The sequence below is a fragment of the Arachis ipaensis genome, chromosome B05 (genome assembly GCF_000816755.2).
Source record: "Arachis ipaensis cultivar K30076 chromosome B05, Araip1.1, whole genome shotgun sequence".
In the NCBI taxonomy this organism is placed as follows: domain Eukaryota; kingdom Viridiplantae; phylum Streptophyta; class Magnoliopsida; order Fabales; family Fabaceae; genus Arachis; species Arachis ipaensis.
In genome coordinates, this window is record NC_029789.2 from 31,744,003 (window position 1) to 31,761,287 (window position 17,285).

The 17,285-nt window shown below is 37.8% G+C and overlaps 1 protein-coding gene and 1 long non-coding RNA gene across 2 annotated transcripts; both read right to left on the reverse strand.

Annotated features, from left to right (window-relative positions):
* LOC110271980 lies at nt 3,598–4,712 on the reverse strand. The gene is made up of 4 exons (XM_021123726.1): nt 4,628–4,712; nt 4,076–4,473; nt 3,921–4,002; nt 3,598–3,809 (listed from the first exon to the last, which is right to left on the reverse strand). Exons 1-4 carry the CDS (start codon nt 4,710–4,712, stop codon nt 3,739–3,741), a joined length of 636 nt encoding a protein of 211 aa, XP_020979385.1. The 3' UTR covers nt 3,598–3,738.
* On the reverse strand, nt 6,586–13,767 carry LOC110262802. The gene is made up of 3 exons (XR_002347804.1): nt 13,755–13,767; nt 9,188–9,301; nt 6,586–6,692 (listed from the first exon to the last, which is right to left on the reverse strand). It is a non-coding gene; the product is annotated as an uncharacterized LOC110262802 (long non-coding RNA).

Here is a 17,285-nt window from a genome sequence, read left to right on the forward strand (position 1 = left end):
TAAAAAAGAATAATTTCTGAATACCCACATTTTGAAGAATTGAATCATATATATAGGGTGCCAATATAAGCAAACAATGAGTATATATGGTACTAATTTTATTGTAAACTAATGTTTTGTCCATAATAATATTACATAATTGTAAGTTTTTTAAATAAATTATATTTTAATATTTAATTTTTATTACAAAAATAATAATATATAATATTTTTATAATAAATATTACAAATTTTATCAAATTACAAAAAAATGATATATAGTGTTGTCAAGATGTAAACCATATGTAGACTTAATCTATAAGACTTAAACTTTTTGGAGTTAGATTAAGAATTAGTTTTGATATATTTTAATGGGTCAAAACTTGATTTTTAAAAATTTTTTTATTAAAAGTAATTAAACTAAGTTTTGATAAATTGAATTTAAAATAAATTAAGATTTTTATCTAATTTTATAATTATTGAGTATTTTTCTATTTACAATTTAAAACTTTAAAAATTTAAAAATAATCAGGTTTTGACTATTTAAATTTGAATAATTGAAATTTTAGTTTGATTTTATGAATTGAAAATAAATTAATTTATTTATCTCTAATTTTAAATTAGAATACTCAATTGAAAATAATCTGCAAGTTGACGAATAAATAGTATTTTTTTAAAAATAAATAAATTGTATTATATTTTATTTTCAATTACTACTCTACCTCCAATTTTATTGAAAATACCTACATTAACCCAAAAGTTTCCAAATCAAATCCTAACCCTAATTTACAAACAAAAACATTAACCTTAACACCATCTACCCTCAGCAACCGCCACCCACAATTTTTCCCTTCAACGTCACACACACACACACGCAGATCCGAAAAAAAGAAGAAGGAAGAAGAAGTAGCACTGGCAGGGCCTGGTGCCACCGTCGCCGCCGTCCATGTCACATGTGAGAGAGAGACTGACGAAGAAGACGCGAGCCAGGAATGTTGCCGTCACCACGTGTCGCAGCTGGGAGTCAGAACGCGAGGGAGAAAGTGTAACACCCTAACTACCAAAGCTCACGCTTCCGGCTGCGCGACTCTGATAGCTCGAACATTACGACGACTTTTATAATATTTAATACTAAAATATGAGCCTGTTTGAAACCTTAAACCGCAATACCGTTCCCAAAAATACTTTCATCTGATGACATACATCCATAAATACCATACAACTTACAAAACTCATAAAGAGTACATCCATATATATGTACAAATATATATATAAATAATATTACAAACATAATCCAATACAATCCCTATCACTCTTACAGATTATGTCAAGATAAAGGCGAGGGTACAATAAACCATAACTAAAACAATATAGAGCATCACAACAACAATTAAATAAGCTCTGCGTAACTTCAGTGCCCATATCCTGAAAGGAGAAAAATGTAGGGGGGGTGAGAACATCATCCTCGAAAGGGTTCTCAGTAGAGGGTTTTTGGGAATTACTGTAATAGGATACGTGAGAATAACCGCACCAGTGATTTATAACCGTCTTATGCCTCTTTTCAAAAACAACGGTTTACAATAAAAGTAAAGTCGGAAATCTTTTCTAAAAGAGGAACCGTTCAATTCTCAAAAACTCAAAAAGCCTTTCAAAAATGTTTAACCATGTTGAACCAAATTAGCATTTCATACTTTTCCAAACCAGAAACACAAAAATCGAAACCAACCATCGGTTCACCTCATTCCAACCACGGCCCTAGGCCCAAACAATCCAACCAGCAACCAATCACCACAGTCCAACAGAGTCCCAGTAGCAAACACAAATAGAAAGATGCAAGCACAAACAAACAGTTATTGCAAGTAGAACAATTAGCAATTAATCACATAGGCAAACCAAGTATAATATGCACACCCAAACAATGTCACATAAATGCATATGATGCATGCCTGTCCCTAGTGGCTGATGATATCATCTGTCGGATATAGAGCCAACCCGATAAGTCCTGGTAGCTAACCATTGGACTGTCCCTATGTCGCGCATCCCCAACTCGAGTTATACTCATCATAAACTTGATCATAATCATGATCCATATCCATCACCCTCACTGGTGAATATTTACGAGGGCGAGCTCATCCGGGGCTTTCACAATGCCCGGCCACACTTACGACATAGGGTCAACAGAGTATCAAGTCTCAACCTGGAGCACGTGGTGGCTAGCCACTGCTACTATCCAGGGAAACTCGTATCTCAGATAGTGGAAGTGCAAAATCACAATTATCAATATCTCAGCATATATGCATTCATTCTCAGCCATGGATCAACATCCATCTTAGCCATCCGGCTCACGGTTCAATCCAGAACCAGCCAATATTGATAAATCATACACAGCCATTCCGGGTCACGGTTCAATCCAGAACCAGCCAATATTCATAAATCATACATAGCCATTTCGGCTCACGATAAAACAGCACTTCCACATTCAAAATCATCAAATTCATGAAATCGGCATTTAAGCCATAAATCACTTTCTCAATTCATTTCACTTTGAAATCAAGTTTCAACTCTTTTCAGCCTTGGCTTTAAAGATCTCATTTCTCAAATTATCTCAGGCTCATAAGCCAATTTTTTACTCAAGGAAAATTCCCTTTTTAAAATAAGCCACTCTCGGCTTCCTCTTTCCAAAACTTCCAAAACCATGGAAAGTTAAAGATCTCTTTGAGATATTCAAAATCACCCATCCAACAATGGGATTTTATAACAAACGTTCCTTGGCAGGGTCCCAAGTCCTTAGGGGAGGATAGCATAACTTATTTCGCCAAATTCATTTAAAATCATCAAAACCTTGGCTTTCCGATTTGAGTAATAAAATAGGGTCTAAGCCAAACCGAGTCACGTAATCATTTACTTCTTTCAAAGCCGTTTCCTTTACTTAGGCAAAACCAAATTTAACCCCCATGATGAATTCTAAAACGTTTCAACTGTTCAAAATTGAAAGAGACACAATGCCTTTCTTAAGAAGCAAGACTAAGTCACAATTTCCTCTTTAATAATTCATTTCAAAAGCATGAATCCTTCTTTCCTTGATAATTCAAGTAAAATAGTAGAAGTCTTTAACTCATCATTTTTCCAGACAACATTCCATAAAAACTCGGATTTTATAGAAATTTCGGCAGCACCTCCCCCAAAACTTGGACTTTGCCACCCGGTTCGGGTCCCTACTAAACCGTTTCACAATCCTTTTCAACAGCCCAAATTCCAAAATCAGTCCAAGGCAAGCCAAAATCCAATAGTCATCTCAATTTCATATTTCAAGAAAACCGTTTCAACATCAAATCATTATTAGCCGAATAAACTCATTTCTAAAGCTTTAAAGAAACGGTTCAGTAACAATCATTTATCAAAAATTAAACCAGATTATTTAAAGCCAGCTAGGCTAAACTCAAGAGTGGATTCTATTTTTCATATCATCAAAATAATTGACTCAATTCAAACCAATCCTCAACGGATTAAACTCATTTCAAATCTTTAAAGAATCGACTTCAAACATTACGTTTCACAAGCCACACAACGATTTAGCCAAAACAACATCCATAGTCATTCGAGTCAATCAAATAATACATAAGGCAGATACAATCACCAAATACACAATATCTCACATCAGTATCCATATGTAATAATTCCAATACATAAAACATAGTTTTTGGAAAGCGCCCCTACCTCAAAACGCAATTCCATAACCCAAGCGCCTCATAAGTTCTTTTCACCTCAACTTAAAATCAAAGGCAGCTTCAAAGCACAGCCCCACACATTTTTGCAGCAGCATAAACAGCTCTAAATTACAACAAGCAACCTCAGTTACTAACTCTAGGAACATTAATACCATAAAGGCTTTAATACACGTACGGGACACTAACGTAAAGCTTTCGAAACATAATTTCTTACCGGAATAACAACACGAAGCAGCTACAGTTTCGGACCGGCCCCGGCACAGCTCCGGCGGCGGCCAGAAGCTCTGGTGGATCAACTATAAAAAACCACGCAGCATCAAAACCTTCTCGAAATTCCAAAAGAACTGAAATCAAACTTAAAACGCTTACCGGCAAAATTTTCCGGTGACAGCAGCAGGGTCTCAAGCGGCGGAAACGGCCAGAAGCTCCGGTGTGATTCCGGCAGCCACAACCACTTCTCCGGCAACCATTCACGACAGGCGACGACCACTGCAACAGCTGGCTGGACGGCGGCAGCTTCTGACGGCAATGGAAGCTTCGGCGGCGCCAAGACCTCTCGCAGCAGACCGAAGCAGCAGACACGGAGGGGGTTTCACCTCGCTTCTCTTCGCAGCTGGCAAGGACGACTATCCAGCTCCGGCGATAGCGAGCTCGCGGTAGCAGTGGCGGTATGCAGGTGTGACAGTGGCGCACAAGGTAGCGCCCCTCTCTCTTCACCGCGAGCTCCCTCTTTGCACGACGCCTCCCTCTTGGTCTCTCACTCCCCTCTGGTCACGACATGAACGGCGGCAGCAGGGAGGGTTCGACGGACCCGAGCAGCGTGGTGGCAGCGAGCTAGGAGGCTCCTTCCTCCCTTGCGCGCGTGCGTCCTCCCTTCTCCCCTGAACGGCACCGACGAGCAGAGGTGATGGATCCACGAACCAAGTGCCACTGGCGGCGCGGCCCTCTCTCTCACTGGTCTGTTTCTTCCTTCTTCGTGGGTGTTGGGGAAGGCAATGTGTGCCATGTGATGAGAGGTGCGGCTGGGGGTGCATGAGGGGGAGGAACGGCGATGAGCTAGGAAATGGAGAGCGTGGCGGTGATTCGATTTGAGAAAGGGGAGAAGGGTGTTACTGTTGGATTCAAGAGAAGTCGTGCATTGATTTGGTGAAAGGGAAGAGGAACCCAGCAGCTGATGGAGTTGGGTTAGGGAAGGGTTTCATTTTTCAAAAATTAGGGTTAAGGGCATTTCAGTAATTTCACTTAAAATAGGGATAATATAGTAATTGAAATCCAATTTAAATCCAACACTATTTGTATATAGAAAAATACTATTTACTCATCACTTTTACAAATTATTTTCAACAAAATGCCCAAATCAAATGATTAGAAATAATATACTTAATTTCTTCATTTTTCCAAAATAGCAATATCAATATATTAAAATATTGATTATTTAGTCCATATCATATAAAATCCTTATTATTTCATAACTATCAACTTTATAATTTAAATATAGAAAATAACCCAATAATTATAAAATTGGATAATAATCATAACTCGTCTCAAATTCAATAAATTAAAAATTGCCTTAATTATCTCTAATAAAATAATTTCTGAAATTAAGGCTATAAATAACTATATGATTTGAGACTTACTCATAAAAAGACTTTTCAAAGGTTTTGGGTCTTACATTCTACCCACCTTATAAAAATTTTCGCCCTCGAAAATTGATATAAAACGATAGAAGTTTCATAACAGTTCACCCTTGAATACATTTCAGGAATAAGCAAAAATATCTCAACATATAGACTTATATACGATTTTCAAATACTTGGATGGTCGTATGCATAAAGATGTGAAGGTAAGAATATGGTTGCAAAGCACACATTACAAGATAGGCTCAAATGCAAAAGATGTCATGGTTCAAGCATGTGGTAGAAAAGCAAGGCATTGAAGGTTATAAAACAGGATGAGGTTACAACGACGTGCTCAACATCCGCACACTAATCTCATCTCAACCTCAAAGTTTCAACTCTCCAACTCCATCAAGCACTTTACAACTTCATAGCCGATCATGAGCCTAACACCCGCAAACTCGTTTGCAAGGGACAAAACACCCACAACTTATCATAACGTTACACACTTACCGCTTCACCTTCTATATACACATATCACGTCTTAAAGAACTAACGCATCGCGTTACTACGTCTACAAGTCGCACGTGATATCAAAACAATTCTCGAGTCTACTCATAAGGATACAAGATTTAGGAATGAGAGATAAATGTCAACAATAATACTCATAGATTTGAGAGAGTGTATCCAATTTCCAGATAAACAAAGACGCTCAAGCAATGAAGTTTGCCAGAAATAAATCAATTGACAACTTCAAAGATAACCCTTAGATAAAAGAAATTCAATAGGTCCAATAAGAAGAATCAGCACATTAATTTGAACCAAATTCAAATTGGGTCGAAGAAGTATGAGGTTTACAGAAGAGAATATTTCAGACCCAAGACAAAGCTCACAGAACTCAAGAGCACGATTAAAGGTACTTCCGAATACATTGTTCATAAAGGAACCAAAACTTGCGGTCTGCAGGAAGAAATGCTCTGATACCATAATGTAACACCCTAACTACCAAAGCTCACGCTTCCGGCTGCGCGACTCTGATAGCTCGGACATTACGACGACTTTTATAATATTTAATACTAAAATATGAGCCTGTTTGAAACTTTAAACCGCAATACCGTTCCCAAAAATACTTTCATCCGATGACATACATCCATAAATACCATACAACTTATAAAACTCATAAAGAGTACATCCATATATATGTACAAATATATATATAAATAATATTACAAACATAATCCAATACAATCCCTATCCCTCTTACAGATTATGTCAAGAGAAAGGCGAGGATACAATAAACCATAACTAAAACAATATAGAGCATCACAACAACAATTAAATAAGCTCTGCGTAACTTCAGCGCCCATATCCTGAAAGGGGAAAAATGTAGGGGGGTGAGAACATCATCCTCGAAAGGGATCTCAGTAGAGGGTTTTTGGGAATTACTGTAATAGGATACGTGAGAATAACCGCACCAGTGATTTATAACCGTCTTATGCCTCTTTTCAAAAACAACGGTTTACAATAAAAGTAAAGTCGGAAATCTTTTCTAAAAGAGGAACCGTTCAATTCTCAAAAACTCAAAAAGCCTTTCAAAAAGGTTTAACCATGTTGAACCAAATTAGCATTTCATACTTTTCCAAACTAGAAACACAAAAATCGAAACCAACCATCGGTTCACCTCATTCCAACCACGGCCCTAGGCCCAAACAATCCAACCAGCAACCAATCACCACAGTCCAACAGAGTCCCAGTAGCAAACACAAATAGAAAGATGCAAGCACAAACAAACAGTTATTGTAAGTAGAACAATTAGCAATTAATCACATAGGCAAACCAAGTATAATATGCACACCCAAACAAAGTCACATAAATGCATATGATGCATGCCTGTCCCTAGTGGCTGATGATATCATCTGTCGGTTATAGAGCCAACCCGACAAGTCCTGGTAGCTAACCATTGGACTGTGCCTCTGTCGCGCATCCCCAACTCGAGTTATACTCATCATAAACTTGATCATAATCATGATCCATATCCATCACCCTCACTGGTGAATATTTACGGGGACGAGCTCATCCGGGGCTTTCACAGTGCCCGGCCACACTTACGACATAGGGTCAACAGAGTATCAAGTCTCAACCTGGAGCACGTGGTGGCTAGCCACTGCTACTACCCAGGGAAACTCGTATCTCAGATAGTGGAAGTGCAAAATCACAATTATCAATATCTCAGCATATATGCATTCATTCTCAGCCATGGATCAATATCCATCTTAGCCATCCGGCTCACGGTTCAATCCAGAACCAGCCAATATTGATAAATCATACACAGCCATTCCGGGTCACGGTTCAATCCAGAACCAGCCAATATTCATAAATCATACACAGCCATTCCGGCTCACGATAAAATAGCACTTCCACATTCAAAATCATCAAATTCATGAAATCGGCATTTAAGCCATAAATCACTTTCTCAATTCATTTCACTTTGAAATCAAGTTTCAACTCTTTTCAGCCTTAGCTTTAAAGATCTCATTTCTCAAATTATCTCAGGCTCATAAGCCAATTTTTTACTCAAGGAAAATTCTCTTTTTAAAATAAGCCACTCTCGCCTTCCTCTTTCCAAAACTTCCAAAACCATGGAAAGTTAAAGATCTCTTTGAGATATTCAAAATCACCCATCCAACAATGGGATTTTATAACAAACGTTCCTTGGCAGGGTCCCAAGTCCTTAGGGGAGGATAGCATAACTTATTTCGCCAAAATCATTAAAAATCATCAAGACCTTGGCTTTCCGATTTGAGTAATAAAATAGGGTCTAAGCCAAACTGAGTCACGTAATCATTTACTTCTTTCAAAGCTATTTCCTTTACTTAGGCAAAACCAACTTTAACCTCCATGATGAATTCTAAAACGTTTCAACTGTTCAAAATTATTTTAGTCTTGCAGAAATTCAGAATTCAAAGAGTACTTAAAACCTTTCTCAAAACATTTCAAAATGAAACTTGTCAATAGACATTCAGGTTCTTTCAAAGTCATTGAAACTTCTTTAATTGAAACCCCCAAGTCAAATTCAAAGACATAAACCCTTTTCACATTCGAATAGCTTTAAAACACAAGTTTCATCTAAATAACTTTCTTCTGAAAGAGATACAATGCCTTTTTTAAGAAGCAAGACTAAGTCACAATTTCCTCTTTAATAATTCATTTCAAAAGCATGAATTCTTCTTTCCTTGATAATTCAAGTAAAATAGTAGAAGTCTTTAACTCATCATTTTTCCAGACAACATTCCATAAAGACTCAGATTTTATAGAAATTTCGGCAGCACCTCCCCTAAAACTTGGACTTTGCCACCCGGTTCGGGTCCCTACTAAACCGTTTCACAATCCTTTTCAACAGCCCAAATTCCAAAATCAGTCCAAGGCAAGCCAAAATCCAATAGTCATCTCAATTCCATATTTCAAGAAAACCGTTTCAACATCAAATCATTATCAGCCGAATAAACTCATTTCTAAAGCTTTAAAGAAACGGTTCAGTAACAATCATTTATCAAAAACCAGATTATTTAAAGCCAGCTAGGCTAAACTCAAGAGTGGATTCTATTTTTCACATCATCAAAATAATTGACTCAATTCAAACCAATCCTCAACGGATTAAACTCATTTCAAATCTTTAAAGAATCGACTTCAAACATTACGTTTCACAAGCCACACAACGATTTAGCCAAAACAACATCCATAGTCATTCGAGTCAATCAAATAATACATAAGGCAGATACAATCACCAAATACACAATATCTCACATCAGTATCCATATGTAATAATTCCAATACATAAAACATAGTTTTTGGAAAGCGCCCCTACCTCAAAACGCAATTTCATAATCCAAGCGCCTCATAAGTTCTTTTCACCTCAACTCAAAATCAAAGACAGCTTCAAAGCACAGCCCCACACATTTTTGCAGCAGCATAAACAGCTCTAAATTACAACAAGCAACCTCAGTTACTAACTCTAGGAACATTAATACCATAAAGGCTTTAATACACGTACGGGACACTAACGTAAGGCTTTCGAAACATAATTTCTTACCGGAATAACAACACGAAGCAGCTACGGTTTCGGACTGGCCCTGGCACAGCTCTGGCGGCGGCCAGAAGCTCTGGTGGATCAACTATAAAAAACCACGCAGCATCAAAACCTTCTCGAAATTCCAAAAGAACTGAAATCAAACTTAAAACGCTTACTGGCAAAATTTTCCGGCGACAGCAGCAGGGTCTCAAGTGGCGGAAAAAGCTAGAAGCTCCGGTGTGATTCCGGCAGCCACAACCACTTCTCCGGCAACCATTCACGACAGGCGACGACCACAGCAACAGCTGGCTGGACGGCGACAGCTTCTGACGGCAATGGAAGCTCCGGCGGCACCAAGACCTCTCGCAGCAGACACGGAGGGGGTTTCACCTCGCTTCTCTTCGCAGCTGGCAAGGACGACTATCCAGCTCCGGCGACAGCGAGCTCGCGGTAGCAGCGGCGGTATGCAGGTGTGACGGTGGCGCACAAGGTAGCGCCTCTCTCTCTTCACCGCGAGCTCCCTCTTTGCACGATGCCTCCCTCTTGGTCTTTCACTCCCCTCTAGTCACGACATGAACGGCGGCAGTAGGGAGGGTTCGACGGACCCGAACAGCGTGGCGGCAGCGAGCTAGGCGGCTCCTTCCTCCCTTGCGCGCGCGCGTCCTCCCTTCTCCCCTGAACGGCACCGACGAGCAGAGGTGACGGATCCACGAACCAAGTGCCACTGGCGGCGCGGCCCTCTCTCTTACTGGTCTGTTTCTTCCTTCTTCGTGGGTGTTGGGGAAAGCAATGTGTGCCATGTGATGAGAGGTGCGGCTGGGGGTGCATGAGGGGGAGGAACGGCGATGAGCTAGGAAATGGGGAGCGTGGCGGTGATTCGATTTGAGAAAGGGGAGAAGGGTGTTACTGTTGGATTCAAGAGAAGCCGTGCATTGATTTGGTGAAAGGGAAGAGGAACCCAGCGGCTGATGGAGTTGGGTTAGGGAAGGGTTTCATTTTTCAAAAATTAGGGTTAAGGGCATTTCAGTAATTTCACTTAAAATAGGGATAATATAGTAATTGAAATCCAATTTAAATCCAAAACTATTTGTATATAGAAAAATACTATTTACTCATCACTTTTACAAATTATTTTCAACAAAATGCCCAAATCATATGATTAGAAATAATATACTTAATTTCTTCATTTTTCCAAAATAGCAATATCAATATATTAAAATATTGATTATTTAGTCCATATCATATAAAATCCTTATTATTTCATAACTATCAACTTTATAATTTAAATATAGAAAATAACCCAATAATTATAAAATTGGATAATAATCATAACTCGTCTCAAATCCAATAAATTAAAAATTGCCTTAATTATCTCTAATAAAATAATTTCTGAAATTAAGGCTATAAATAACTATATGATTTGAGACTTACTCATAAAAAGACTTTTCAAAGGTTTTGGGTCTTACAGAAAGGGGATTTGAGCCAACGACGTTCGCAAGAGGGGTAGAAGAGCACGCCTCCGTGCTGCATGAAACCACTGCCATCATTGTCCTCATCTGAGCCATCTCCATCGCTGCCATCTTCTACCACCATCGAGCTTGTTCGCAAATGGGAGAGAGAAAAGGGAGCTTTGTGGGAGCTCCGTCACTGCCCAGTTATCGCCGTCGCTGTGGGTTGCGTTGCCGAGCCTCTATCACTGAAAAACGGCGCTGTCGTTTCTGGGATCCACTGTTGGGTCGGCTTCGGAGTTGATGCTGCTTCGTTCTGCTATTACAGTAAGTGTATTTTATTCCGTACCCTCGCAGTTAGTGTTCGATTATAGCTTGCTAAAGAATTTGAGGTATTTGATGTTGTAGGGTTGAGTACCTTTAATTGCATGCGGCGCTGTGGCTATTGTAACACCCTAATTACCCTAAGCCTTACCTCATACCATAAAGTAAAGGTTAATCAAAGGTTATGACAATTCTAATGCTTATACAATAATATATATAGAAGGAAATAGTAATTATAGAAGCCCGATGAAGGAATAAGCTCAAAAACAGAGTTTCAAAAGCGCAAACGTTCATACGAAGCTAAAAGCAAGAAGGTACAAGGTATAGATACAAAATAATAAAATATACGTAGATATACGAGTATAATAATCATAAGATACTAGCCTCAGCCCACGGAGTTTAGGCCGGCTAGTTATATACAGACGTACAGAGTTTTGAAAGTTAAATCAGCATATACAATATATCTCTCTCAAAGTTGGCCTCTGGGGCAAATAAATACAAAAGTGAGAGTATTAAAAATAAAAGTAATCAAAAGATTCCAAAATGTGATAATCAAGATCCTTCGCTCTGTCACCATCTCACACTCACCGAGGTGGGTTATGACCTGCATTTGAAAAATAATAACAAAATATGGTATGAGAACCGGAGGTTCTCAGTATGGTAATAGTGCCCAATAATGTAAGATATAAGACTTCGGGACGCCAGAGGCAATGCTAGAGCTTCATATAAGTCATAAATATTCAAGCTTATAAAACAAGTAATTAAATCCTTAAACTGGCCAACTAACTTAGGAGATTTTTAAACTATCAGATACACTGCTGTCCCATAGCCTTCACCAGCCTAACCGTCATGCGATCACATTGCCACCACCTTCTGAACCTCCTCAATCCCAGTAGAAAACACAAGTAATAGCAATGTGATAAACTCCAATTTTGTGGTTTATCTTGTACTTAATTTAGGAGATTTTATCAACTTTTCTCACATTTATTCAATGAAATAGCATGGTTTTGTAATTCTCCTTAAATTTGTACTTAAGTATGAAAACATACTTTTTAGGCCTTAAATTTGCCAATTTTAATTCACTTTAATTTCATTCGATACCTTGATATGTTTGTTAAGTGATTTTAGGTTTATAAGGCAAAGATTGGATTGAAAGAATGAAGGAAAAGCATGCAAAGTGGGAGAACTCATGAAGAAATGAAGGAATCGCAAAGCTGTCAAGCTTGACATCTTCCTACTCAATCGATCATAACTTGAGCTACGAAGGTCCAAATGAGACGGTTTTAGTTGCGTTGGAAAGCTAACATCCGGGGCTTTAAAATGATATAAAATTTGCCATAGTTGCCTGGTTTTTAGGGATGTGTACGCATGTATCACGCATATGCATGGGTGGATTAGCGTGACTCACTAAAGGCAAATCGTGGCCTGTGATTTCTGAAGTATTTTGGGCCCAATTCAACTCATTTCTGATGCTATTGAACCCAAAGATTTAAGGGGTAATGAACCAAGTAGTCATAATAGAGTTTTCATCATGGAATTCTAGAGAGAGAAGCTCTCCCTTCTCTCTAGAATTTAGGGTAGTTTAGGTTTAATTTTCTTAAATCTAATTTTCAATTCTTGTTTTGATTTAGTCTTTTCTTTTAATTTCTTGTTATCACATCTTTGTTCTTCTAGTTTTACTTGTCATTTTCTTATTTTGCTCTCTTTAATGTTGATGAACCATTGTTGGATCTAATTTCCTTTTAATGCAATTTCATGTTTCTATATTTCTTTTATGTTGATCTTGCTTGCTATTATTGATTTCTTGCTTATGATAGTTATGGGTTTTGTTAATTCTTGCATTTTGTGATGTTTACTTTCCTTGCATCCTAGGTGTTTGATAAAATATTTTCACTAGTTTTTGAGTAGTTTCCTTTACTCTTGGCCTAAGCTAAGGGAATTAAGTGACCTTGAGTCATTGGGTCTTATTGAATTGGTGATTTGAGAACCCTTGGTGATCAATTTGATACCTATTGACACTAATCCACTACTAATTTAATTAGTAGATAGGTTGGGACTTATGGGTTGATGTGATCAAGCCTATTTGACGTACTTCAAGCTTAGGAATAGATATTACGTACTTAAAGCTTTTGGAGGTAGACTTAATAGGTTGGCCCCTCATAATTATCAATGTATGATTTGTCAACAAGGATGGTGATCTCAATTCCTATGCTTAGCCAAGAGTTGTTTGCCATTTCTTTATTAGTTCTTGTCATTTAATTTCTTGTCATTTACATTTTCTTTTCAATTTCCAAATCAAACCCCCCTTGCATCTTCATAGCCAATAATTAAATACTTCATTGCAATTCCTTGTGAGACGACCCGAGGTTTAAATACTTCGGTTAATTCTTATTGGGGTTTGTACTTGTGACAACTCAAATTTTTTATGTGAGAATTATTTGTTGGTTTGGAGCTATGCTTACAACGAAGTTCTTATTTCTATAAGAGAAATTCTAAACCATTAACTAATTATCTCATCATCACAATGCAAGTAAAACACAAGTATAATCATGTATAGCAAGTAATTCAAGAAACAATTAAGCATGTTATACAATTAAGCAAACAATGCAGGTCGGCAAAGCAAGCAAACGTATAGAATATGCACATGATGAATGTCTATCCTATTTGGTTGTGATATCACATTGTCGGTCCAACTGCCAACCTGACACATCTCCATGGAGATGTTGCCTTTCGATCACGTATATAGCTACGGGAACCCCCACGGATATAGTGCCAAGCACACTCTTGTCATCCGAAATAATACGAGCGGGATACTCTGCCACAGACTTCACATCTCAAAGTAAGCGGGATAAACCAACCGTCCTTACGCTGCCATCGTGACCTCGACAAGTGGGATTAACCATTTGTCCTTGCCAGGCGCATAGCATTCCAACATTCTCAGTATAAAACAATATCTCAGTGGGTTTCAGAAATCATTTTCAGTAAGGTCATCATTCCACTCCAAGTCCTAGACTCATCTCAAACATCATCAAATCCATAACTCCACAATTCATCATATCAATAGTCATTACAGTACTCTACCATCTCACTCAACTAATCCATATTCAGTACTCCAGAAGTCTAAGTCTCCATCTTCTAGATTCATATAAAAATTCTCTAAATTAAGTCACTAACTCATCCTTAGCAGTATTAAAGCCTAAGTACTAGATAGTATTCCTAAACAGTATTTAAAGAATGTTTAGAAAGCTAGAAAATCTTGAAAACGAGGGAAAAATGATTTTTCAGCAAAACAGGACATGTGCGTACGCATGCCCAAGTGTGCGTATGCACACTTCAGTTTTGGACTATCATGCGTACGCATACCATGAGTCGCATACGTGGGGTGCTGGGCAGAAACCATCACCCGCGTATGGTGCAGGAGGACGCGTATGCATTCCTTACTGTTGGCCCATCACGCGTATGCATTGCATAGGCCATGTACGCATGAGGGCCTGGCAGAGACGCACACCCGCGTATAGGGGTGCTCGCGTACGCATGCCATCCCGGATTTGCAAAATTCTGTAAAGTTACAGAAATCAGTTTTAAACACCAAACTTTAAACGTTCATAACTTCCTTTACAAAAATCCATTTTTATCAAACTTTATATCAATTTAAAGATATTTAAATAAACTTTAATTTAAAACAAATTTCAACCAATTTCGGAAACAAAAGCTCAAGTTATGATCCGTAAAAGTTTACCAAAAACTGGTTTTACAAAAAATGAGCTAGGTTCTCAAACTTCCAAAATTCACAATCAAACTAAATCAAAGCCTATTCAATTTTACCACAAAACACTACCAAATACTATAATCTACCTTTCCATCATAATCCAATCAATTCAACATCTACTTTAATCAAGTCATACACCACAAACTTAACAATTCCATAATTTCTACATCAAGATTCTAATACCAACAACTTTAACACAATCTCACTACTCATAAACATCACTTATCATACCTCAACATCAACAAATATCATAATTCATTATCATCATTTACCAACATCATCACAATCATCAAAATCGTCATACATTACAATTATCAACAATCAAATTTCAATCCTATCTTATAGTCCACTAGCCTAAGTGTCCAGAAATATTACATATTACATAGAGAAAACCAAAACCATACCTTGACCTATTTCTAATATGCTCTATACACCAAATTCTTGTTCAAACCAAGCCTCCAATCACAAGAGTTAGCTCCCAAGGTTCCAATTCTACAAGTTCAACCTCCAATTTGACTTTATACCAACAATATTTAATCTAAACCACATATATCACTATAATTAACCCCTAAACTCAAAATCTAAAAAATTCACAAGAAAGTTAGGGTTCTTACCCATAGTAGGACAGACATGCATCATACTGCATTTATTTACTTTTTTTTGGGTGTCCTTAAGTATTTTGGTTGCGTATTTGATGAATTCTATCCAACTGTTAATTGTGGTATTTGTTGTAACTATTTTCTTATTATGTTTACCTTGTATTGTTTGTGCCTGTGATTGATTTTGTTTTGAGACCAAGTGGAGATTTATTTATATATTGGGCCAAAGGTTGAGATTTTTTTATATATTGGGCCGGAGGCTGAGATTTGTTTATATATTGGATCGAGGCCGAGATTTATTTATATATTGGGTCGGATGCCAAGATTTGTTTGTATATTGGACCGTAGGCCGAGATTTGTTTGTATGTTGGGCCAGAGACCGAGAGTCGTTTATATGTTGGGTCGGAGGCCGTGACTTGATTTGGTATTAGACCGGAGGCCGTACTTGATTATATTATGGGATATTATTTGAGCTTTGAAATTATTATATTAAAGAAGAGAACTTTGAACCTTGAATGAGAAAATGTTGTGGTTTTGAAAAGGTTCATAAGACGAACAAAGATCTCTGTTTTCAAAATTCATTCTTCTTTTTATATATTCTCTTATGACAATTCTTAAACTCTCTACTGAGAACCTGCGAGGACGATGTTCTTACACCCCTACAAGCTTCTCTTTTGAGCATGAACGAGGAAGTTGATGAAGTTTTTGTTAAGTCCTTAGCTGTGTTGTTTCTGTTTCTATATATATTAGTCATAGTTTTTTCCTTGCCTATAATTGTGTAAGAGGGATAGGAGTTGTATATTTTGTAGTATATAATATTTATAAGTTACTTGTATAAGAATTTTGTATATATGTATATGCATGTTTGTAAGAAGGAAAAAGAACTTTCAATTTCTAAAAAAAAGATCTAGTATTCGAGTTAAAGGCTCCTATTTTAATATTAAGGATATAAAAGTCGTCGTAATATCCTCGCTATCAGAGTGGCGCAGTTGGAAGTATGACATACTGATAGTAAGGATGTTACAAAAGATCCACATAGCCAACATACCACTTTAGCGAAAAGATCGTAGAGTTAAAAGTCCCCATGAGGCAAGGGAACCAGGACCAAAAGCTCTTGTAGTCCAAGGGAGTCATCCAAAGTTAGTTGGTAGACATCTACAAATGGTCGATAAAAGTCAATTTGTACAATTTGGGTTTGTCCAGAAATTGATCAGGGTTTTGTAGGATAGGTCAGCAAGTGGTGTTCAATGATCAGCCAAGGTTATTCTACCAACATCGGCCAATGGTTTGTTAGTTGTTTGTGTTAGTCGAGGTCAGTCGGTAGTAGGTATAGGAAGGACAGTGGATTAATGGTTAGTCGTTAGATGTCGATTGTGGTAGACCAATAAAAGGTCAATGGTCATTAGGTCGTAGGGTTGTCTCTCTACCTATTAGTCACTGATCGGGCAGATGGTTGGTTGGTTAGTTAGGGTCGTTCGAGATAGGGTGTCAAACAATCGCTTAGTTAATTAGTTCGGGTCTTTTGTCAGTCGGTCAAATGACCATGCTAGTCACAGATAGTCAATTGGTAGATTGTCAGTCAATCGATGGGTCAACATGGGTTGGATAGCTAGCATCGATCACAAGAGTGCCCGTCAATCAATTTGGGTATGTTTGCAGTAAGTCAGCAGGTTAAGGTAGGTCAGTAAATGATTGATTAGGGAGCAACCTATGAACGGTCGAGGTCGATAGTCGTAAATTGGGTAAGTCAACAA

Excerpts from the sequence above, each read along its gene's own strand:
- LOC110271980 (XM_021123726.1), bottom strand. The coding sequence starts at position 4,712 with ATGGCACACATTGCCTTCCCCAACACCCACGAAGAAGGAAGAAACAGA. Across the intron at positions 4,474-4,627 it reads CGCGCCGCCAGTGGCACTTG|AGGGGAGTGAGAGACCAAGA; the intron begins GTTCGTGGATCC and ends TGTCGTGACCAG. Across the intron at positions 3,810-3,920 it reads TGCTTCGTGTTGTTATTCCG|AGCTGTTTATGCTGCTGCAA; the intron begins GTAAGAAATTAT and ends GTTGTAATTTAG.